General features: G+C 42.0%; 2 protein-coding genes and 1 non-coding gene across 3 annotated transcripts; 1 reads left to right on the top strand and 2 right to left on the bottom strand.

The window, feature by feature from the left end:
- Nucleotides 1–2,709: 2,709 nt before the first annotated feature.
- On the bottom strand, nt 2,710–5,033 carry LOC132842986 (alpha-1-antitrypsin homolog). Its single transcript, XM_060866022.1, has 5 exons — nt 4,897–5,033; nt 3,837–4,520; nt 3,482–3,752; nt 3,261–3,408; nt 2,710–3,178 (listed from the first exon to the last, which is right to left on the bottom strand). Exons 1-5 carry the CDS (start codon nt 4,982–4,984, stop codon nt 2,987–2,989), a joined length of 1,383 nt encoding a protein of 460 aa, XP_060722005.1. The 5' UTR covers nt 4,985–5,033; the 3' UTR covers nt 2,710–2,986.
- A 7,322-nt stretch (nt 5,034–12,355) lies between these two features.
- On the bottom strand, nt 12,356–12,627 carry LOC132843741 (small Cajal body-specific RNA 13). The gene has a single exon (XR_009648269.1). It is a non-coding gene; the product is annotated as a small Cajal body-specific RNA 13 (non-coding RNA).
- Nucleotides 12,628–19,186: 6,559 nt separating this feature from the next.
- Nucleotides 19,187–24,967, top strand: glrx5 (glutaredoxin 5 homolog (S. cerevisiae)). Its single transcript, XM_060866029.1, has 2 exons — nt 19,187–19,554; nt 24,625–24,967. The coding sequence occupies exons 1-2, from the start codon at nt 19,287–19,289 to the stop codon at nt 24,795–24,797; spliced, it is 441 nt and encodes a 146-aa protein (XP_060722012.1). The 5' UTR covers nt 19,187–19,286; the 3' UTR covers nt 24,798–24,967.
- Nucleotides 24,968–25,547: the final 580 nt, after the last annotated feature.

Here is a 25,547-nt window from a genome sequence, read left to right as displayed (position 1 = left end):
AGGCGAACGTGCTAACCACTAAGCCACCGTGCCCCCTGTTGTTGTTGTTGTTGTTGTTGTTGTTGTTGTTGTTGTTGTTGTTATTATTATATTTGTGTCCCACAATCATTTCTGGTTTGGATGCGTGTTTCTGGTTTCTTATTAATCTTCTTGACAACTTTTTAAACCTTTTGATATTTTCCCTTACAGCTATTTGATTTTTCCTATATAAACAAATGACAAATGAATTAAATGTGTACATAAAATAACTATAATCCAGAGGAACAGAAAGCTGTCAAAAGCAACAAAGAAGATTATGGAACCCGAAAAGTAACAAGTGTGGCAAATCTTTACATCGGCTTTTACTCATGATGATATCTGGAACAAAGTTTTCTTCAGAGAATCAGAGTATCTAAAGTTTAGGATAAAACCTTAAACACACCAGTAACGTTCTGTCAGGAGCACAGCTCGGGCCCTGACTCATCAGTGGACGACTATTTGTCCTTGTTTTTTTATTCCTATAAACAGTATACATGGTTGCTTAGGGCCCCAGACCACAAGGGGGCCTCATGAGCTTTAAAATAAATATAAACAAAAAAACACACTTTACTGTAGTTTGGTGAAATGGTTCATGTTATTAAACAGACACTAATAACCATAGCTGGAATTAGTTCATGTGGCTGATCACATGATAGAGTGTGTAAACCATCATGCTGCTGGAAAATGAAGCTCAATGAAGCATTCAGCTTACTGTTCCTTCTGCATGTGTTAAAGTGCACTGCAATGTCTGTATACTTTATAACTGTATATTTATAATCACACCCTCCAGTGTCACCCATATGAGGATGAGGTTCCCCTTTAAGTCTGGTTCCTCTCAAGGTTTCTTCCTTTACCATCTAAGGGAGTTTTTCCTCCCCATAGTCACCTGAGTCACCTCAGACTTGCTCATTGGGGATAAATACATACACATTTAAATATATCTAATATTAATCTTGAATTTTATATTATATTAATCTTTATATTATTCTTTATATTAACCTTTTGTTCTATGTTTATGTTCTGTAAAGCTGCTTTGAGACAATGTCAATTGTAAACAAATAAACTTGAACTGAATTGAATTAATTGTATATCGTAGCGTTCTAATGTACCTGTGTAGATATTTCATTCCTTGTGTATATAGTTTTCAATTCCTAGCTTTTATACTATTGTCCTTCAAACCTCATCTCAGATAATAACATCTTTTAGAACACTTTTTTAGTGGTTCTTGTTTAAAGCATTTATTTTATTTTATTATTAATATTTTAATTATTGCTTTTTTTATTGCATTGACATTTTTTCAGATGACCCCATTATTGTTTACTGTTCCCCTAAGCTACAGGCTGAATAAACACACTCCTGTCCTGTGTCCAGTGCAGTACAGGCTCTGAAATTCTTTATTAAACACACTGGTGTATGTTATGATGCGCTGTTGAATGTCATCAAATACAAATTAGTGCAACTATTCGATGCTCTAAAAGAAAGCTTTCTCTCCCAGAGTTTCACCTGATGGTTCCTTTGATTGGAGTTACAGCTGAAGGACATTACGGACTCTTCCTGCACATAATCTCTGTTTGATTCTGTCCTCTCAACCTCTCCAGGAGTAAGATCATGGCTGGTCTGAAATCTTCTCCCTCATCCTAACCTGAGGTTTTTTAAGTAGGATATGATCTCTGTGTGAAACCTTTTCTGGTCCATCACTATTCTCTGGCGCCACGTGATGCACTGTCACATTCTATCACATAGAGAACAGAACTTCAGCAATCATAACTTTTTGCTCCCGTTCAGGCCAAAGTTTCTGATGAGATCCCGTCTCTAGAAGTCTGATCAAGATGATGCTCATTCTCTTGATGTACCTTCTCTTGTTACTCTGATTCCTTTGCTAGCAGATGAAGCTGCTCATTCCTATCTCTTTAGGCTCTTAACACACCTGAAAGATGACAGTGCACACCTCTCCTCGTCAACTATAACCCAACACAGACAGCGTTCCAGTGAGTGTGTGTACACTGTATATACAACACCCATGATGTTCATGGAGGATGTACAGATTAAGTCCAGCTGTTTTTATTACGTTGTCATCTTATCAGCGTATTTAATATAATGAGGGAGACATTATACCTTAAATGATTTAATAATGTGTTTCATCCAGAAGACACACAATACTCATCAGTAAAACTGTAGATCATTCATTTAGAGCATTTACTCAGAAGATCTGTTTACTGTATCAGAGTCGAGGCTCAGTATCGGGTTTATTTACACAGATTATTACACAGGACCTGGACTATAGGGTCTCTGGAAGGTAAAGAAATTATCTGCATGAACTTCTATATTTCAAAGACAAATATTTTTGATGTGTCAGAAACAACATGGAGATGTGACTGTTGTAGTTTTGAATAATGTTAGGTGCTTGAATTAAAAAACCTATCACGTATCGTACAACAAATTTAACAGTGAAGCAATAAGAATCTTCATCTATTACAATTTCAAAGCAAACATGAAGCTAACTGGCTCTTTGCTAAAAAACACAATTTAAAGTCTTGGTGCTCCAGAATTCCTAAATCCTGCTCAGTATCTGATACCTCATCAGGTCTAATCTCATTTTATCAGGATTCATCTCATCGACTAAAAAAACAAATAATAATAATAATAATAATAATAATAATAATAATAATAATGACCAAATGAAACAGTGGCTGTAATTTGCATACATTTATTGCTGTTCAGACGAGTCGTGTTATTAAATCTGTGATCTGTGTTAATCAGAAACATCCAGAAACAGGAAACAGGTTTAAATAAAAACCTCTTGTTGGTCATCGTCTCTTTATCCGCTTCACTCAGAGATCAGACGATGTTCACGCTACACCTGAGAGGAGCTGAACTGCATTTCAGTAAATCCAGTCCTGGACAGAAAGAGCTACCTCTGAAACACCTGCTCTTCAATCATTACATCTTCTAGAATGGGATCAGACCATTACTGCTCAGTAGGGTTGGTGATCTTGCCCATGAAGAGGATGCTCTTGGTGCTGTCCTCCACAATGAAGACCAGGAAGGGTCTGTTGAGGTTTATTGTATCTGGTAGAGACATGGGCATGATCTCAATGGTGGTGGCAGCAGAAGCTTCAGTTCCTTTCTCATCGACCTTGAGGACTGCCTGGTGGAGAGCCTGAGGAGAAGTTTCACACATGTATGTGAGGTCTTGAGCATGTCTTGGGCAGAAGGATTAACTTTCTGGTTTCTCAACATACCTTGGAAACCTTCAGTTTGGTCTTCTCACTCATCCCTGAGAAGTCTGCATTGTCAGAGAACGCATCAACAATGCCCATTTCCTTCAAAGTGTCTCCAAGGCAGGAAGAGGCAGAGATGGAAAACTTGGGCATGTACAGATCCACAGAGCTGAAGAATAAAAACATTATTAGAGGATGGTGTAATAGAGTAAAGAGTTTGGAGAGAAAAAAAGGGTTTTTACCTTCTGAACAGTTTGTCATGCCAGTATTTGAGGTCTTCCTTGCTGAGGTGTTTCTCCACCTCCTCTAGTTTTCCCTCATCAGGCAGAACAATCATCATGGAGGTGTTGCCTTTGTAGGGCACCATGATGACTGAGGTGAAGTTATTAACATCGTGGTAGATGTCATAGCGTCCGGTTCTCTTCATCATGTCCACAGTCACTTTGGTGTTCACATCCACATGGAAATCAGCTTTGTGAGTGTGATCCACTTCAAAGGGTTTCTCCCATTTACCTAAGAAGATTCAAGAAAGTTTAAGATTTGGTACTTTGTCAGTAACTGAATTAAGAAAGTCATGAGGTTTTTGCTGGAACGTACCTCTGAAATAGATGTAGTTGATGAGCACCATGATGGTATCTTGATCCAGGCTCTTTACCATGTCAGTGATGGTGTCTTTGGTCTTCTTGGCAATGAACTTATTGACCTCTTGGACAGCAATGTCAGGTTTGGAAAAGTCCACAGTAAAGGCCTCTGCATGGAAGAAGTGTTGAATATCCTTCAAAAACCTATCGACAGGTTTGAAGCCTTCTCTGACAGCCAGACCACCTCCTGTCTCCAGCAGCATGGCCTCCTGGCTGTGGTCTAGCATGTGCAACAGGTGCTCATAGGCTTCATTGACTTGATCTTCTGTGAATGAACTGTAGCCCAGAGTGCTGAAGATCTGTGAGTGGGTTTCCCCCTTGGCTCCCAGAGCCAACATAGACAGAGCCATGGAAATGCTCAGTGGAGAGAAGAAGATGTTCTTGCCTTTGGCATCAGCCTGGTTGGAGAGCTTATTGTACAGGGAGAAGGCAAAGTCAGCATTGTGAGGTGAGAGCTTGTGGCATAAGTCATCGTTTCCATTGTGACTGGGATGAGGTTTGTCCGTATCGTGGTGGAAATGGTGAGAGTGATCTGCTGAATGTTCTCCATGATCGTGGCCTTCATGGTGGTCAGCCAAGGCCACCATCAGCAGAAGGGCAAAAGTCAAGCAGCACTGGGTCTTTCTCCCCATTTTATCACCTGGACAGAGTAATGAAATTAAACTTAGTGTATTTTAGAGACAGTACCTTCCGCCCTCAGATTCCACAGATGGTGACTGAGATGTCAGCGTGGTGAAGCACATTATCAGGCAACAGGACTAGGAAGAAAATCATCAGTTCAGATCTTCACTCCTCTCCACTCTACCTCTTTACTCCTGCAGTGTGAATTGATCTGAGTAACATTTTCCACCTAAAGATCTGGACTCCACCGGTGATGAAACACATTCCACACAAAAACACATTTACATCATTTCCTGAACACTAAGCTATAAAACTAACATTGGTCTTGTTTCCTTCAGAGCTCATAATATCTGCTGAAACCTATGTGAGTTCCTCTGATCTTCTACACTACTCACCTCCGGTGTCTTGTCCAAGAGGAGACATGTAGCATGGATTCACTCCAGCTTTTATCTTCACCGTGCGCTCGGCTCTGAGTTTACACATTAACCAGCTGGTGAACGTTACACTGCAGTCTGATCAACATCCTGATGCAACATGTTTACAGCTGAGTCAGATTTCAGCCTCCACACACTGAACACTTGGCTCTACACACTACACACACCAAACACACACTACACACTACACACTGAACACTTGGCACTACACACTACACACAACACACACTACACACTGAACACTCGGCACTACACACAACACACACTATACACAACACACAGAACACAACACACTGAACACTCGGCTCTACACACTAAACACAACACACTACACGCAACACACTAAAGACTCGGCTCTACACACTACACACAACACACATTACACAAAACACACTGAACACTCGGCTCTACACACAACACACTGAACACTCGGCTCACTACACACAACACACTGAATACTCGGCTCTACACACTACACACAACATACTGAACACTCAGCTCTACACACTACACAAAACACACTGAACACTCGGCTCTACACACTACACACAACACACTAAACACTCAGCTTTACACACTACACACAACACACTATACAGTACATCACACATTACACACAACACATTGAACACTCGGCTCTACACACGCAACATAAACTATACAACACACTATGTACAAGACACTACACACACCCCACACACTGAATGGTAGGCTCTACACACACTATATAACACACAGAAGCTTGGTATGAACTTTACAAGAGTTTCAATCTCTTGAAATAATTCCAGAAGCATTATTATTATTATTATTATTACTATTATTATTATTATTATTATTATTATTATGAGCTGAAAGATGAGCAGCTGAGACACACCTTTTTTCTTCCAGACGGTGAGACAACAATTGTGAAAGTGATGGTTTATTAGAGACCAAATCTTTAACCTCTTAAATTTCACCTGAACGTGAGCCGCTGTGTTAATCCTCGTTTCTCAGTGAATCAGCCTCACTTTTATCTCACTGAGATCTCGATCCTCATGATGTCTGGAACTAAATGGACATAAAGAAGTTAAAAGGTGGTGATGGAGAGCTACAGCACCGTCACCTGAGATGACGTTACTGACTCTTACTGATGAAGTCAGGATTAAAGACTGGATTATAGACTGAATTATAGATTGTTCCGGGGGCACGGTGCCTTAGTCGTTAGCACGTTCGCCTCACACCTCCAGGGTTGGGGGTTTGATTCCCACCTCCACCTTGTGTGTATGGAGTTTGCATGTTCTCCCCGTGCCTCTGGGGCTTCCTCCGGGTACTGCGGTTTCCTCCCCGGTCCAAAGACATGCATGGTGGGTTGATTGGCATCTCTGGAAAATTGTCCGTAGTGTGCGATTGCATGAGAGTGTGTGTGTGCCCTGCGATGGGTTGGCACTCCGTCCAGGGTGTATCCTGCTTTGATGCCCGATGACACCTGAGATAGGCACAGGCTCCCCGTGACCTGAGGTAGTTCGGATAAGCGGTAGAAAATGAGTGAGTGAGTGAGTATAGACTGTTCTCTCCAGTCATGAACCCTGAAGCTAAAACCTGAATATCTCTCATACCAGAAGACTGAAACACTCTGATCACTGTAGCTGACTGTGGAGTTAAATGCTGGGTTTTAATCTCAATCCGACTCTCCTTCATCGTGTCATTAACATCATGTGACATCATCATCATCTAAAAGATCAGAGCTGAAGTCTGGACTGTTCTTTGGAGAAAGAGACAAGAAAAACTCCCAACAATCCCAAAAAGTCATCAAAGATTCTTTAAAGTCGGCATGTAGAAGTGAAGTGAAGCTTTAAATTAAGTCTCCATATGAATCCATGGAGTCCACTAAGTCCACCACTAAGAATGTCTATTACCCACAAGTGTGTGTAATTTATTATAAGTCTGAGCTCTACTTTAAATGGCTTTTTAATAAATAAACAAAGAAAGAAAGAAAGAAATGTAGAATATATTTATATTTTAATAACCTGTTCATTGTAAATTATTTCAGATAATCCAGTAAGTTTTTTTATCTTTATCACTACAGATTCTTACAGAAGTTCTCTCAGGTAAAATTGTGAAAAGTTCCAAACTCCACTGTTGTTTGTTTTCCTGTTGATCGACATGTCTGACCCTGACCGAGCGAGCGAGCGAGAGATTGAACTCCAAACTTCTTTTCTTAGTAATCAGTGATGTCCGTTTAATTCTCCTTTTGAAATAAAACTTGAAGATCTTACTGAACCACACAGATGTAGAGTTTTAAAATACAGATTTAAATGAAATAATGTGTTGTGTGAAAGTGCAGAGTGATTTATACAATAATCACATGTTCATATTTATACAACTCAATGCAGGAGGTTCATGGTGTGGAGATTTGGACTCAAAGTGCTGTTTATTAAACCAACAACAAAACTGTGTGTGTGTGTTTCAGGAGTCCATGACAGAGTGTGTGTCGAGTCATTGTGAATTCTCTGGACATGTTCTGGTGTGTAAATGTCTTTAGGTGACATATAAACACAGCCGTCTTCATCTGGAACCGTCTGCAGTTCGGACCGGCGCTGGTTCTGAAGGATGAAAATCACCTGGAAACTAAACACACATGTTCAGTATAAACAGCTCCAGTCCAAATGCCTAACACCTTTAATTCTAAATTCTCTCAGACTGAAATCACACTGAGAAGAAATGCTGATCTGGACCACAGACCACCTCTGGAATGAATTCTGGACTCACTGGTCTGATGTTTATTTTCCTGCAATATTATAATGACACGTTGGAGAATCACACTGAGCAGGGGCTGTAAACTACCCCACCGTCTGCCCCAGAGCTCACACGGGGCATAATGCAGAGCATGAGTCTAACATGAGGTAGGGTTAAAGAGTTGAAAGAAAATCTGTGACATAAATTAAAGTCAGATTTTGCACTGGTGTGTGTGTGTGTGTCGGTGTGTCGACTCAGTAGTGATGTAATTATGTGTGTAATTATTGTGTAAAACAAACTTTTGTAAATGAAAATTAAATGTTAATTAAATATTTTTTACATGTTGGTGTTAAAGAGACAGCTCTCTCCTGGATCAGGTCTTATTTGACATGATACTGAAATATGATGTCATTACATGATGCAGAAACACTAGTTCATGCATTTGTTACCTCTAAGTTGGATTATTGTAATGCTTTACTGTCTGGATGTTCCAGTAGGAGCATAAACAAGCTCCAGTTAGTCCAGAACACAGCAGCTAGAGTCCTAACTAGAACCAGAAAATATGAACATTTCACCCCTATCTTATCCTTATCGTATTGGCTTCCAGTCAAGTTTCACACTGATTATAAAATACTATTATTAACCTATAAAGCACTTAATGGTTGAGAGAGGGAGAGAGAGAGAGAGAATTGAATTGGGAAAAAAAAAATATTTTCAGTTGACAGTCTTTAAAAAATAATAATAAATGAAGACAATGTATGTGCCAATTGCAGTTCTTCATGGTCAACACAACATGGTGCTCCTCTCCAACATCAGGTTTCCTCAGAGAGAGGCTTTGTGTTTTTTATAAAACACAAAATCGATCAGGATTCTGGACTTTATCAGTGCTGTAGTGTTTTCAGCATTTTCCTTTTGACTCTGAGGGCGAGTTCTCTGTTGATTGTGACCATGACTGAAGTTCTGTTATCTTGTAGTTATTTCATAGACTGAGCCAATTCTTTTATGACATCATAAGCGTACTGTTAACTGTTTTATTTGTGTTTTCCAAAATGCCACCATTGTTGAAGAGAAATAAAGGCACTTTTCTTTTATAAATTTCCTCCAAAAAAAGGTAAAAATATCTGTAAAATGCTGGTCATTAGGTTTACTACAATTTACAACTGAAACACATAAAACCAAGCTGTGGTCTGAAAAACCAACCGAGCTAATAACACAACGTTTGATGACATTTAGGTGGGAACATAGAACTAGTCTAACCTTGCTAGTGATATTTCACCATCAGAGGCATGAGACCAGCTCTACTGTTTTTGAGTTCTATTAAAAGTTCTCCAAATGTCACTTAGTTCGTATTTTTCAACGATGTGCAGAAGTCTTTTTCGGAAGGCAGGCGTAAAGTGGTGCAATTAAAATCACCACCAACAAATAAATACTCTTCTGTGTCACAGGTTTCTAAAACATTACATAGTTTATTTAAGCCAGAGGTGTCGAACTCAATGGCACAGGGGGCCAAAACTTAAAGCACACTTGAGGTTGCGGGCCGAACAGGATAAACATTTATTTAACAGCTAAAACTAAATGTTTTTTGAACATAAATATGAATAAAAACAGACAGGCATTTTATTCCAGAATAAAAAAAACTTAAACTTTATATAACTTCAAATACTTTGCTCGCCATCAAAATATCAAAAACTATACAAGTTACAACTATCGTAAGAAATTACAGAAATTGCACCCAAATTCCACTCCAAGGTACACATCTAAAAGAGCTCATTTCTAAAAAGGTTTAAGTATCATAAGGTAATACGTTTAGGACTCTAAACGTATAAAGTTGATTCAATTATAAATATGGGAACGGCAGCAGGACATTAAGCATCACCACGAACAAAGTGTCTACGTGACTGCAATTACCATTTAAAGTGACCATTTGGTTGATAACAACTGTAACAATACCAAGCCAAGGTCTGCGTGACCCCGATGACCATTTAAAGGGACTATTTGACTGATAACAATTGTAAAAATAACAAGACAAGGTATACATGACCGTGATTAACATTTAAAGACATCTGGCTAAATAACAAGGTGTGGCCCAGCCATTTGGGAGACACTCAGTTCTTACGCTCAATACACATTCAAAGCAGAACCTCATTTAAACTACAAAGAGGCAAACAGTACAAAATGCGTGAGCAGGATTTGCTCTGGGTTCAGATTGACTCCGATGAACCCAAAGTACGTCATGTATTTTGTCACTGCTATGCTGGAATAAACTTCTTGTTCTTCATTAAGATCTTCAACATCATCGTCTTATTTTTACACAACAAATTTTTTATTTCTTACATTGGCTACACAACACATTTTTTATTTCTTACACTATGAACATCAAAACATTCAGTTTTTTTTTGGCTCTTATGCTGTTTAGTCAGAACTGTATGCTTGGCATCTTTTCTTGGCAACAAGCTGGTTTAGGTTTGGTGTGTTTAGGTTCTGTGTTGTGGAGATTCTCAGGATGGACTGCAGGTGTTCATCAGTGAGACGTCTCCTGTGTGCTGTTTTGTTCATCTTCATTACTGAGAACAGCTTCTCACACAGATATGTGCTACCAAACATGCACAAGGTTCACAAGGAAGCATGAGTGTGACTTTACATTAGGGTTGTATTGTTAGGGACGAGCTTTGACATTAGGGTTGTATACAGTAACAGACGCTTGATTGACACTGGAATGTTCCCAGGTAACCTATCGTTCAGCAAGGCAGCTGTTGTGCTGCATTATGGGATCTGTAGTTTGTGTGTTATCAGTGCTTCATATCACCGGGCCATTAATAACAATAATAATACATCTATATAAAATGATCTCCTGGGCCGGATATACAGCGGGTAAAATAAGTATTGAACACGTCATGATTTTTCTCAGTAAGTTTATTTCTAAAGGTGCAATGGACATGAAATTTTCACCAGATGTTGGTTACAACCCATTCAATCCACACATGCAAAGAAATCAAACCATAGATGTCTGTAAATTAAGTTATGTTTAATAATGTTAAATGAAACAGGGAAAAAGTATTGAACATGCTTACTGAAACATATTTAATACTTTGTACAAAAGCCTTTGTTGGTAATGACAGCTTCAAGACACCATGTATGGAGAAATGAGTTGCATGCATTGCTGTGGTGTGATTTTGGCTGAGGTGTGATTTTTGATTTTTGTGATTTTAGTTCTTTCCATAGATTTTCAACTGGATTCAAGTCAGGTGATTGACAGGGCCATTCTAGCAGCTTTATTTTCTTTCTCTGAAACCAATTGAGAGTTTCCTTGGTTGTGTGTTTGGGATCATTGTCTTGCTGAAATGACCACCCTCGTTTCATTGTCATCATCCTGGTAGATGGCAGCAGATTTTTATCAAGAAGGTCTCTGTACATTTTCCCGTTCATCCTTCCTTCAATTATATTAAGTCTGCCAGTACCGTATGCTGAAAAGCAGCCCCACACCATGATGTTCCCACGTCCAAACTTTACTGTTGGTATGGTGTTTTTGGGGTGATGTGCAGTGCCATTTCGCCTCCAAACATGGTGTGTATTATGGCATCCAAAGTGTTAAATTTTGGTCTCATCTGACCAGACTATATTCTCCCAGTATTTCACAGGCTTTCATGTTGTGCAGCAAACTTTAAACGAGCTTCAACATGTCTTTTCTTCAGCAGTGGAGTCTTGCGTGGTGAGCGTGCATACAGGCCATGGCGGTTGAGTGCATTACTTATTGTTTTCTTTGAAACAACTGTACCTGTTGATTCCAGGTCTTTCTGAAGCTGTCCACAAGTGTTCCTTGGCTCTTGGACAACACTTCTGATAATTCTTTTCACTCCTCTGTCAGAAATCTTGCGAGGAGCACCTGCTCGTGGCCTGTTTATGGTGAAATGATGCTCTTTCCACTTATGAATTATGGCCCCAAAAGTGCTCACTGGAACAATCAGAAGTTTTGAAATCCTTCTGTAACCAATGCAATCAGAATGTTTTGCAACAATAAGATTGTGACAGTCTCGAGAGAGTTCTTTGCTTTTACCCATCATGAGATGTTTCTTGTGTGATACCTTGGTAACGAGACCTTTTTATAGGCCATCAGTGTGGACAGAAGCAGTTGATATTAATTTGCATTGACAAGGGGCAGGATTGCTTTCTAATTACTGATTGTCTTGGCTTTCCATGCCTTTTTGCACCTCCCTTTCTTCATGTGTTCAATACTTTTTCCTGTGTCATTTAACATTATTAAACATAACTTAATTTACGGACATCTATGGTTTGATTTCTTTGCATGTGTGGATTGAATGGGTTGTTACCAACACCTGGTGAAAATTTCATGTCAATAGCACCTTTAGAAATAAACTTACTGAGAAAAATGGTGACGTGTTCAATACTTATTTTACCCACTGTAATTGTACTCCAGGTCGGATGTGGCCCGCAGGCCTTGAGTTTGACACCTATGATCTAAGCTATTGTTTCCACTAGGGAACCTGGAGCATACACACAGATTAAAACTATAACATGGTTCTCTAAAAGAGCTCTGACCTTTATGTGTGTGTGTGAGTGAGTGAGTGAGTGAGTGAGTGAGTGAGAGAGTGAGAGAGTGAGAGAGAGAGAGAGAGAGTGAGGGCACATAAACCCAGAGTAGGAGGTGTAGTGTGAAGGTGAGAGGTGTGTGTCAGTGTTACAGAGACAGTGTGTCAGTGTGAAGTGTCTGAAAGGCGAGCTTATCCTCACAGACAATATCTCACTGCTCATCTTTCCTCTGCCTGTCTGTGGATGAGTAACGGTACGAGTAGAACCGCCACCACCGTGGAACAAACAGGGTTCTGATTGTCAGAAAAATATCGCACGGAAAAACTCCAGAGCTCCGGAGCTCCGCCTTTTCTTCTTCTGTTCCTCTGCGCAGTCCTGCAAGATCACAGCCACAAGTCAGAACCGGAGCAGGAGCAGGAGCTGCAGTCTCTCGCGCACACCCGCACAGTCTCTTCGCACAGGCTCTCTTGAGCACAGGCTCTCATGCATAGTCTCTCGCGCATACTCGCACAGTCTCTCGCGCACAGTCTCTCGCGCACAGCCGCTCGCGCACAGCCGCTCGCGCACAGCCGCTCGCGCACAGCCGCTCGCGCACAGCCGCTCGCGCACAGCCGCACGCGCACAGCCGCACACGCACAGCCGCACGCGCACTGTCTCTCGCGCACAGCCGCACACGCACTGTCTCTCGCGCACAGCCGCACTGTCTCTCGCGCACAGCCGCACTGTCTCTCGCGCACAGCCGCACTGTCTCTCGCGCACAGCCGCACTGTCTCTCGCGCACAGCCGCACTGTCTCTCGCGCACAGCCGCACTGTCTCTCGCGCACAGCCGCACTGTCTCTCGCGCACAGCCGCACTGTCTCTCGCGCACAGCCGCACTGTCTCTCGCGCACAGCCGCACTGTCTCTCGCGCACAGCCGCACTGTCTCTCGCGCACAGCCGCACTGTCTCTCGCGCACAGCCGCACTGTCTCTCGCGCAAAGTCTCTCGCGCACACTCTCTCGGGCACACTCTCTCGGGCACACTCTCTCGGGCACACTCTCTCGGGCACACTCTCTCGGGCACACTCTCTCGGGCACACTCTCTCACAGTTTGCTCCCTGGACAATAAACTGGACTTCATGCAACTAGAAAGCACTACACAGCAAGAGTTTAGAAACTGCTGCATCTTTGTTTTCACAGAGACGTGGCCCAGCAACAGAGTTCCGGACACCGCCATTCAGCTAGATGGGCTCGCCTCGTTTAGAGCAGACAGAAATGTAGCTCTGTGCGGTAAGACTTGTAGTGGTGATGTGTGTGTTAACACCAACACAGAATGGTGTAAGTACTCTGTGCTTGTTTCTAGTTACTGCTCATCACTAGTGAAGTTTGTGACTGTTAGATGCAAGCCATTTTATTTACCAAGAGAATTCACATTCCCCCAGTGCTAATGCTAAAGAGGTGCTAAGAGAGCTATACGGACCTATTAGCGATCTACAGAATGTTCCCCACGACGGACTGTTCAATCATGAAAATCTCAAGTCAGTGCTCCCTAAATTCCATCAGTATGTGGACTCTGCAACGAGAGGTGAAAACATGCTGGACAAACATTCCCAACGCGTATCGTGCAGAGCCCCGCCGCCACCTTGGCTACTGTGGCAGGGCATACAGGCGATCACAAACTACAAGACAGCTTTACCTGCCAGTAATAGTGATGCCTCCCTCTCAGATGCGCTAAATGACTTCTACGCTCAGTTTGAGGTGCAGAACAACGTAGCGGGAAGGAAGACTGGACCCCCTACAGTTTGCGTATCGTCCAAACCGCTCCACAGACGATGCCATTGCCACGGCCCTTCATTTAGCCCTCACCCACCTGAACAATAAAGACACTTATGGACGAATGCTGTTCATAGACTTTAGTTCAGCATTCAGCACAATCATCCCTCAGCACCTGATTGGGAAGCTGAGCCTGCTGGGACTAAACACCTCCCTCTGCAACTGGATCCTGGACTTCCTGACTGGGAGACCTCAGTCAGTCCGGATCGAGAACAGCATCTCCAGCACCACCACACTGAGCACTGGAGCCACTCAGGGCTGTGTGCTCAGTCCACTGTTGTTCACCTTGCTGACTCACGACTGTGCAGCAATGCACAGATCGAACCATATTATCAAGTTCACCGATGACACGAGTCAGCATACAGAGAGGAGGTGCAACAGCTAACTACCTGATGTAGAGCCAACAACCTGTCTCTGAATGTTGATAAAACTAAAGAGATGGTTGTTGACTTCAGGAGAGCACAGAGCGACCACCGTGTCGTCAAGAGCACCAAATTTCTTGGTGTTCATCTAGCAGAGAACTTCACCTGGTCATCCCCAAAGCCAACAGCATTGAGGGGTGTAAGGTCCACAATGCTGCTGGCCATCAGACTCCTTAATAACTGAACTGAACTGTACTGAGCACAGCACACACACATCATCTGTATGGACTGTACAGACCTACACCAAATACACACACTTCCATTATACATCCATCAAACTGTTTACATACTGTTTTACACACTTTTTCCGCTCTTTACACATTCTGTCTTTCACATTTCAATTGATTGCTGTTTTGCACTCATTACAACACCTCATATAACTGCTTGCTTTAATACTAATGTGTTCATTACAGTATTTCTGCACGTTATATAGAACATACAGTGTGTACACTGGTCAGTTTGTGTATTGCCTTTTGTGTAGTGTCTTGTATTGATTGTTTGTCTTTAGTCCTCATTAGTCTTCTTGTCTTGTGTCTCACACTGTGTACACCAGCTGTACAGATACACTTTATGTGTCTAGGACTAACTTACTTCAGTCCTTATCTCTGTGTTGTTCATGTAGCTCCCTGGTCCTGGAGGAACGTTGTGTCATGTCACTGTGTACTGTGTCACATATATATGGTGTAAATGACCATAAAAGCTTCTTGACTTGACACACACACACACACAGTCTCCATGTAACAGTCATGTTTCAGACTTTTCCTCATTTATTTGTTATATTTTTTAAATAATAAATACAGTTTCCCATTTCACAGCTCAAGTCTTTAATGTTTGCTAAAGAAAATAAAAACTTTTTATTTTATTTTATTCTATTCGTTTGGTTTTAAATGACGCTGTGTTTAATAGTTATGAGTAAAATCTAACATACACACACCACAACTACACACACACACACACACACACACATCACAAATACACACACACACACACCACAACTACACACACCCCACAACTACACACACACACCCCACAACTACACACACACACCCCACAACTACACACACACACCCCACAACTACACACACACCACAACTACACACACACACCCCACAACTACACACACACACACACCTACACACAAACCACAACTACACACACACACCACAACTACACACACACACCACAACTACACACACACAAACACACAGGGTTTTTCCTAGGTCAAAATTGGTCTTCGGTGGTTTCTGACCGACATGGTCATCCGCACACAGCAGAGAGTACCCTGGTACCCACATGATCCGCAAGCCCAATATTGACAATAAATGTTCAATTTAAAATAAATACAAAGAAACAGTTTGTGATTTTATCTTATCCTATTTATTCATGAAAAAACGATCACCATCAGGCTAGATAGTAAAAGAAAGCGATTACAACTTATTTTACATGTAAACATCATCGATACCAAAGTATATTTGAAATGTCAAAGGTCTTTTTATTAACACTGTAGAACCTTTTTATGGTCCTGATGGGGCCCATCCACAGCCACCTTGCAGCATACGTCTAAATGTTGGTCCTTTTTCATTTTAGTATAATCAGATCAATTAAAAAGTAGCATTAAAAACATAGTGTTAAAAGGTGTACTAGTGTAATTTTTACCATATAAAATTTAATAAAATTAGCAGCTAGCTAGAAACAGCTTGCTTTGTGCTTTGATCTAGTTTCATTTCACTCCAGTCTTTAACTTTAAACTAAATGATTTTATAGGTAATTTACTACACATTGTCATAGGCCCATACATACTGTGGATTATTAAGGCTAAATTTTACTAAACGCTCTTGCTAAATGGGGTAAGCAAACTTACTTTCTATTTCAGATGTGTATGTTCTTCTAAGGAGTAATGATTTGTTATACACCGATTCAGACACTAACGGGACCAATTGCTTTAACCATTCATTATAATGAATCGGCTCAAAGGAGTCATTAGGTCGCGAATCGGACTTTAGCAGAAGTGTTGTATGGGAATCCTGGCTGTTAGGACATCGCGAAAGATTTGTCAACACACACACACACACTTTTTTGCGTTTATTTAAAGTTATGTCAGCTGCATGTGTGGAATGCTTGTCACAAGTTGTAAGAGAAGATAACTTTTTTGACTGCAATTCACACCCAGCAGTAATTCAGCAAAATATTCTCCGAATGCACCACGTGAAACATGGAATCTGCCTTTCGACCTTCAGGATCAGTTGATTTTGTTGCGAGAGAGAGAGAGAGCAAAGACAGAACTGAAGACGGAGAGTGCCCGTGCAAGCGTGGGGCGCTGTGCTCGTTCTCTCCGTCACTCCGTCAGTAACCTGCTTCACTCACAAAACCCAATTACAGATCAAATAAGGCTTTGGCGGGACAAAAAATTCGTTTTGGCGGCCGGCAAAAAATTTTCAATGTAGGCAAAACCCTGCACACACACCACAACTAGACACACACGCGCACCACAACTAGACACACACGCGCACCACAACTAGACACACTCTCTCTCTCTCTCCCTCTCTCTCTCTCTCTCTCACACACACACACACACACACACACACAGGGCCCCAATCTGTATAAAATAATAAGTATATTTATAGAAATAATGCTATAGCAAATCTGAAACGCTCCATAAAGATTTTGACTATTCATATAAACCATAATAAATAGATATACATTAAATAAAACAATAAAAACACTGATATAAACACATATATAAACGATATAAGCACTGATATAAACGATATAAATACTGATACAAACAATATAAACACTAATATAAACGATATAAACACTGATATAAACGATATAAATACTCATATAGACGATATAAACACTGATATAGACGATATAAACACTGATATAGACGATATAAACACTGATATAAACACTGATAGACGATATAAACACTGATAGACGATATAAACACTGATATAGACGATATAAACACTGATATAAACGATATAAACACTGATATAAACGATATAAACACTGATATAAACGATATAAACACTGATATAAACGATATAAACACTGATATAAACGATATAAACACTGATATAAACACTGATATAAACGATATAAACACTGATATAAACGATATAAACACTGATATAAACGATATAAACACTGATATAAACGATATAAACACTGATATAAACGATATAAACACTGATATAAGCACTGATAGACGATATAAACACTGATAGACGATATAAACACTGATATAAACGATATAAACACTGATATAAACGATATAAACACTGATATAAACGATATAAACACTGATATAAACGATATAAACACTGATATAAACGATATAAACACTGATATAAACGATATAAACACTGATATAAGCACTGATATAAACGATATAAATACTGATACAAACAATATAAACACTAATATAAACGATATAAACACTGATAGACGATATAAACACTGATATAAACGATATAAACACTGATATAAACGATATAAACACTGATATAAACGATATAAACACTGATATAAACGATATAAACACTGATATAAACGATATAAACACTGATATAAACGATATAAACACTGATATAAACGATATAAACACTGATATAAACGATATAAACACTGATATAAACGATATAAACACTGATATAAACGATATAAACACTGATATAAACGATATAAACACTGATATAAACGATATAAACACTGATAAACGATATAAACACTGATATAAACGATATAAACACTGATATAAACGATATAAACACTGATATAAACGATATAAACACTGATATAAACGATATAAACACTGATATAAACGATATAAACACTGATATAAGCACTGATAGACGATATAAACACTGATAGACGATATAAACACTGATATAAACGATATAAACACTGATATAAACGATATAAACACTGATAAACGATATAAACACTGATATAAACGATATAAACACTGATATAAACGATATAAACACTGATATAAACGATATAAACACTGATATAAACGATATAAACACTGATATAAACGATATAAACACTGATATAAGCACTGATAGACGATATAAACACTGATAGACGATATAAACACTGATATAAACGATATAAACACTGATATAAACGATATAAACACTGATATAAACGATATAAACACTGATATAAACGATATAAACACTGATATAAACGATATAAACACTGATATAAGCACTGATAGACGATATAAACACTGATAGACGATATAAACACTGATATAAACGATATAAACACTGATATAAACGATATAAACACTGATATAAACGATATAAACACTGATATAAACGATATAAACACTGATACCTGTTTAACTCCACATCAATTCTCAACAACTGTCAGTATTCACGGTAATACCGGATACATTTTGAAGGTGAACCGGAAGTTACTTTCAACAGTTTATAACCGGAAGCACTTCCTTTGTATAATTATTTTTTTTTATAAAATCACCAAGGTGAATCTGGTTAAAACATGATTTTTACACTTACATTTTAAACACTAAATACATGCTCGCTAAATTAATAAAAGTGCTAATAAACGTGATAAAAAAAAGCTTATTCGCTGCGTGCTGATATGATTAGATCAGTGAACGGTACTCATTATGATTGACGTTGAGTTTAGCAAATTATAAATGAGCAGAAGACCACGTCAGCCAATAGAATTCGGTTTCTGGGTTTAAGGGCGGGGTTTCGTGGCGGAAGCTCGGCTCAGGTCTCAGCGGAATAAACAGTTTGTGTGAGTTGTCCATCAGACACCGGGGTATTAACACAGGGGTATAAACACAGGGTATTAACGCAGGCTATAAACATGTATAACGTGTTAAACAGTGTGATTAGACAGACCGCGCGGGCAGTCAGCAGGATCTCTGCGCGCTCCATGTGTTCATCAACCTCAGAAGAAGTGCTGAAGAACCTGGATGTCCTGGTGAAGAAGGACAAAGTGGTGGTGTTCATGAAGGGGACTCCGGGGCAGCCTATGTGTGGCTTCAGTAACGCCGTGGTGCAGATACTCAGGATGCACGGAGTGGAGGAGTACACTGCTTATAACGTGTTAGATAACCAGGAGCTCAGACAAGGTTAATACACACACACACACACATACACAGTACACTGCTTATAACGTGTTAGATAACCAGGAGCTCAGACAAGGTTAATACACACACACACACATACACAGTACACTGCTTATAACGTGTTAGATAACCAGGAGCTCAGACAAGGTTAATACACACACACACACATACACAGTACACTTCTTATAACGTGTTAGATAACCAGGAGCTCAGACAAGGTTAATACACACACACACATACACAGTACACTGCTTATAACGTGTTAGATAACCAGGAGCTCAGACAAGGTTAATACACACACACACACACACACACACACACAGTACACTGCTTATAACGTGTTAGATAACCAGGAGCTCAGACAAGGTTAATACACACACACACACACATACACAGTACACTGCTTATAACGTGTTAGATAACCAGGAGCTCAGACAAGGTTAATACACACACACACACATACACAGTACACTGCTTATAACGTGTTAGATAACCAGGAGCTCAGACAAGGTTAATACACACACACACACATACACAGTACACTTCTTATAACGTGTTAGATAACCAGGAGCTCAGACAAGGTTAATACACACACACACATACACAGTACACTGCTTATAACGTGTTAGATAACCAGGAGCTCAGACAAGGTTAATACACACACACACACACACACACACACAGTACACTGCTTATAACGTGTTAGATAACCAGGAGCTCAGACAAGGTTAATGTACACACACATACACACAATACACAGGCATGTTACTGGTAATTTACAATGATCTTACTGGTAATTAGTTGTGATCATTTGTAGATCATTCAACTCCCCAATCCAACCGTCAATCATGTTAGACTTCAGAGTTAATTTACTGGTCTGCGCTTTATATTTGTGAGAAAAGAGATTCGGTCCCTGCTCAGAACAACAGAGGATCATTTCCTCAATCAGTGACATTGTGAAGCCAGGACATGATTATGTTATTACGACTTCATTCTGTTCTAATTACTACACAATTCAACACCGTTTGTTTTTCATATATCAAATATCAGTTAATGGTGTAAATATAAAGGTCTGGAACCCAATCAGACTCCACAAATCAGACGTGTGATGTGTGTGTGTGTGCGAGTCTGTCTGTGTGTGTGTGCGTGTGTGTGCGAGTCTCTGTGTGTGTGTGTGCGAGTGTGTGTGTGTGCGGGAGTGTGTGTGTGTGTGCGGGAGTGTGTATGTGTGTGCGGGAGTGTGTGTGTGTGTGCGCGAGTGTGTGTGTGTGTGTCTGTGTGTGTGTGCGAGTCTGTGTGTGTGTGCGAGTCTGTGTGTGTGTGCGAGTCTGTGTGTGTGTGCGAGTCTGTGTGTGTGTGTGCGAGTCTGTGTGTGTGTGTGCGAGTGTGTGTGTGTGTGCGAGTGTGTGTGTGTGTGCGAGTGTGTGTGTGTGTGCGAGTGTGTGTGTGTGTGCGAGTGTGTGTGTGTGTGCGAGTGTGTGTGTGTGTGTGCGAGTGTGTGTGTGTGTGTGCGAGTCTGTGTGTGTGCGAGTCTGTGTGTGTGCGAGTCTGTGTGTGTGTGTGCGAGTCTGTGTGTGTGTGTGCGAGTCTGTGTGTGTGTGTGTGCGAGTCTGTGTGTGTGTGTGCGAGTCTGTGTGTGTGTGCGAGTCTGTGTGTGTGTGTGCGAGTCTGTGTGTGTGTGTGCGAGTCTGTGTGTGTGTGTGCGAGTCTGTGTGTGTGTGTGTGCGAGTCTGTGTGTGTGTGTGTGCGAGTCTGTGTGTGTGTGTGCGAGTCTGTGTGTGTGTGCGAGTCTGTGTGTGTGTGTGCGAGTCTGTGTGTGTGTGTGCGAGAGTCTGTGTGTGTGTGTGCGCGAGTCTGTGTGTGTGTGTGCGCGAGTCTGTGTGTGTGTGTGCGCGAGTCTGTGTGTGTGTGTGCGCGAGTCTGTGTGTGTGCGTGCGAGTCTGTGTGCGTGCGAGTCTGTGTGTGTGCGAGTCTGTGTGTGTCTGTGTGTGTGCGAGTCTGTGTGTGTCTGTGTGTGTGCGAGTCTGTGTGTGTCTTTGTGTGTGCGAGTCTGTGCGAGTCTGTGTGTGCGAGTCTGTGTGTGTGCGAGTCTGTGTGTGTGCGAGTCTGTGTGTGTGCGAGTCTGTGTGTGTGCGAGTCTGTGTGTGTGCGAGTCTGTGTGTGTGTGTGTGTGTGTGTGTGCGAGTCTGTGTGTGTGTGCGAGTCTGTGTGTGTGTGTTTGTGCAAGTCTGTGTGTGTGTGTTTGTGCGAGACTGTGTGTGTGTTTGTGCGAGTCTGTGTGTGTGTGTGTGTGAGTATGTGTCTGTGTGAGTATGTGTCTGTGTGTGTGCGAGTCTGTGTGTGTGCGAGTCTGTGCGAGTCTGTGTGTGTGTGCGAGTCTGTGTGTGTGTGTGTGTGTGCGAGTCTGTGTGTGTGTGTGTGCAAGTCTGTGTGTGTGCGAGTCTGTGTGTGTGTGTGTGCGAGTCTGTGTGTGTGTGTGCGAGTCTGTGTGTGTGTGTTTGTGCGAGTCTGTGTGTGTGTGTTTGTGCGAGTCTGTGTGTGTGTGTGTGTGCGAGTCTGTGTGTGTGTGTGTGTGAGTCTGTGTGTGTGTGTGTGTGAGTCTGTGTGTGTGTGTGTGTGAGTCTGTGTGTGTGTGTGCGAGTCTGTGTGTGTGTGTGCGAGTCTGTGTGTGTGTGTGTGCGAGTCTGTGTGTGTGTGTGCGAGTCTGTGTGTGTGTGTGCGAGTCTGTGTGTGTGTGTTTGTGCGAGTCTGTGTGTGTGTGTTTGTGCGAGTCTGTGTGTGAGTCTGTGTGTGTGTGTGTGTGTGTGTGTGAGTCTGTGTGTGTGTGTGCGAGTCTGTGTGTGTGTGAGTCTGTGTGTGTGTGTGTGCGAGTCTGTGTGTGTGTGTGCGAGTCTGTGTGTGTGTGTGTGTGTGTATGTGTGTGTGTGCGAGTCTGTGTGTGTGTGCGAGTCTGTGTGTGTGTGCGAGTCTGTGTGTGTGTATGTGTGTGTGTGCGAGTATGTGTGTGTGTGTGCGAGTCTGTGTGTGTGTGTGTGTATGTGTGTGTGTGCGAGTATGTGTGTGTGTGTGTGCGAGTCTGTGTGTGTGTGTGCGAGTCTGTGTGTGTGTGTGTGTGTGTGTATGTGTGTGTGTGCGAGTATGTGTGTGTGTGTGCGAGTCTGTGTGTGTGTCTGTGTGTGTGCGAGTCTGTGTGTGTGTCTGTGTGTGTGCGAGTCTGTGTGTGTGTGTGTGTGCGAGTCTGTGTGTGTGTGTGTGTGCGAGTCTGTGTGTGTGTGTGTGTGTGCGAGTCTGTGTGTGTGTGTGTGCGAGTCTGTGTGTGTGTGCGCGAGTCTGTGTGTGTCTGTGTGTGTGCGAGTCTGTGCGAGTCTGTGTGTGTGTGCGAGTCTGTGCGAGTCTGTGTGTGTGTGCGAGTCTGTGTGTGTGTGTGTGCGAGTCTGTGTGTGTGTGTGTGAGTCTGTGTGTGTGTGTGCGAGTCTGTGTGTGTGTGCGCGAGTCTGTGTGTGTGTGCGCGAGTCTGTGTGTGTGTGCGCGAGTCTGTGTGTGTGTGCGCGAGTCTGTGTGTGTGTGCGCGAGTCTGTGTGTCTGTGTGCGCGAGTCTGTGTGTCTGTGTGTGCGCGAGTCTGTGTGTGCGCGAGTCTGTGTGTGCGCGAGTCTGTGTGTGCGCGAGTCTGTGTGTGCGCGAGTCTGTGTGTGCGCGAGTCTGTGTGTGTCTGTGTGTGTCTGTGTGTGTCTGTGTGTGTTTGCGCGAGTGTCTGTCTGTGTGCGAGTCTGTCTGTGTGCGAGTCTGTCTGTGTGCGAGTCTGTCTGTGTGCGAGTCTGTCTGTGTGCGAGTCTGTCTGTGTGCTTGTGTGCGAGTCTGTCTGTGTGCGCGTGCGCGAGTGTCTGTGTGTGCGAGTCTGTGTGTGCGCGTGCGAGTGTGTGTGTCTGCGCGTGCGAGTGTCTGCGCGTGCGAGTGTCTGCGCGTGCGAGTGTGTGTGCGTGTGCGAGTGTGTGCGTGTGCGAGTGTGTGCGTGTGCGAGTGTGTGCGCGCGTGCGAGTCTGTGTGTGTGCGTGTGCGAGTCTGTGTGTGTGCGTGTGCGAGTCTGTGTGTGTGCGTGTGCGAGTCTGTGTGTGTGCGTGTGCGAGTCTGTGTGTGCGTGTGCGAGTCTGTGCGTGTGTGCGAGTCTGTCTGTGTGCTTGTGTGCGAGTCTGTCTGTGTGCGCGTGTGTGAGTGTCTGTGCGCGTGCGCGAGTGTCTGTGCGCGTGCGCGAGTGTCTGTGTGTGTGCGCGAGTGTCTGTGTGTGTGTGCGCGAGTGTCTGTGTGTGTGTGCGCGAGTGTCTGTGTGTGTGCGCGAGTGTCTGTGTGTGTGCGTGAGTGTCTGTGCGCGTGCGCGAGTGTCTGTGCGTGTGCGCGAGTGTCTGTGTGTGTGTGCGCGAGTGTCTGTGTGTGTGTGCGCGAGTGTCTGTGTGTGTGTGCGCGAGTGTCTGTGTGTGTGCGCGAGTGTCTGTGTGTGTGCGCGAGTGTCTGTCTGTGTGCGCGAGTGTCTGTCTGTGTGTGTGTTACAATACACTGATGTTGTGTTGTTTCAAAATACGACACAAACGTTTAAATGTAGGAAAAAAGCTTACTTGAGTGTTACAGACTTATGGTCTTACTTGTGGTACAGAAACACAACATCTGGGCTCCTATATTGTTGTTGTGTTCTCAGTCATGTTGTGAGTCAGATCCTTCTGGTCCTCACGTTCATGAGCTTCTGTAGAATGTGTTAATATTCAGGATCTTGTGGATTTGCACTGAGCTCTGGACTAATCTGACCACAGGTTGGAGGGCGTGGCCACGGCAAGTTTATCAGACACATACAGATGTGAAAGGGCGTTCACATTAACCCCTCACACACACACACACACACACACACACAATACAAAGCATTGTTCACATCATTCTACACTCTGTCCCTAACATCACACTACCATATCTCTGAAGGTCCATGATTAATAATATCATGAGTCTTAATTCACACACACACACGCACACACACACTGTAACTGTTCTTTATGTAATTATTGATTTGTATGTTGTGTGTCCTGCTGCAGGTGTGAAGTCCTTCTCCAACTGGCCCACGATTCCTCAGGTCTTCTTTAACGGAGAGTTTGTTGGTGGATGTGACATTTTACTGCAGATGCATCAGAGTGGAGACCTGGTGGAGGAACTGGAAAAACTGGGCATCAGATCAGCACTGCTCGACAAACAAACCCCCTCCAACTAGTGTGTGTTTCTGTGTGTGTGTACACAGTATCATAGTATCTTCATAAATCAGTCTATATCTGGGATTTTTATCATCTATAACACTGGTGTGTGTGTGTGTTCATGTTGTACAATTACTGGTGTGTGAGTGAGTGTGTGTATGAACTTTATCAATAAAATCTATTAAATTGCTTTGTATCTGCCTGATTTTAAATAAATTCTCCAAAAAGATCAATACAATTATTTATCTAAAATATGTCTGTAAATATTAAAATAGCCTGAACAAAAGTTTAAAATCTAAATGACATGTTTACCATTTTAATAATTATGAGTATATTAAAGTATTTATAGAAAATGTTTTGTTAAATTGTACAGCTCGTACATAAACGTAATCAAACCTCAGAATTTTTCAGCAAACTGCCTCAAAATCCGACCTGAGTCTTCTGCTGCCTCGAACCGTGACCTCTCCAGACTTCCTGAAATTCCAGATGGATCATGTAGGATTACTGTAACATGAACATGTTGTCACTAGTGTGTGTGTGTGTGTGTGTGTGTGTGTAGTGTAAGTGGCTGAAACAGAAAGTCTCTTGACACTGAGTATTGTGGAGGACGTGTTGTGTTGTTGTAGGAGATTTTCCCCCTCAGGGCCCAGTGCTTAAAGATTAACTTAATCTTTAAGTTAGAATTTATTAGTATTAAGTATTTATTAAAGAATAATTATTAAAAAATAAACTTTAAAAAAAATGTTGGGATGATTTTAGAGCCAAGTAAC

This window comes from Tachysurus vachellii, chromosome 3 (genome assembly GCF_030014155.1).
Source record: "Tachysurus vachellii isolate PV-2020 chromosome 3, HZAU_Pvac_v1, whole genome shotgun sequence".
Taxonomy (NCBI): Eukaryota; Metazoa; Chordata; class Actinopteri; order Siluriformes; family Bagridae; genus Tachysurus; species Tachysurus vachellii.
The sequence above is the reverse complement of the archived record's forward strand: the minus strand, read 5'-3'. Positions and strand labels throughout refer to the sequence as shown.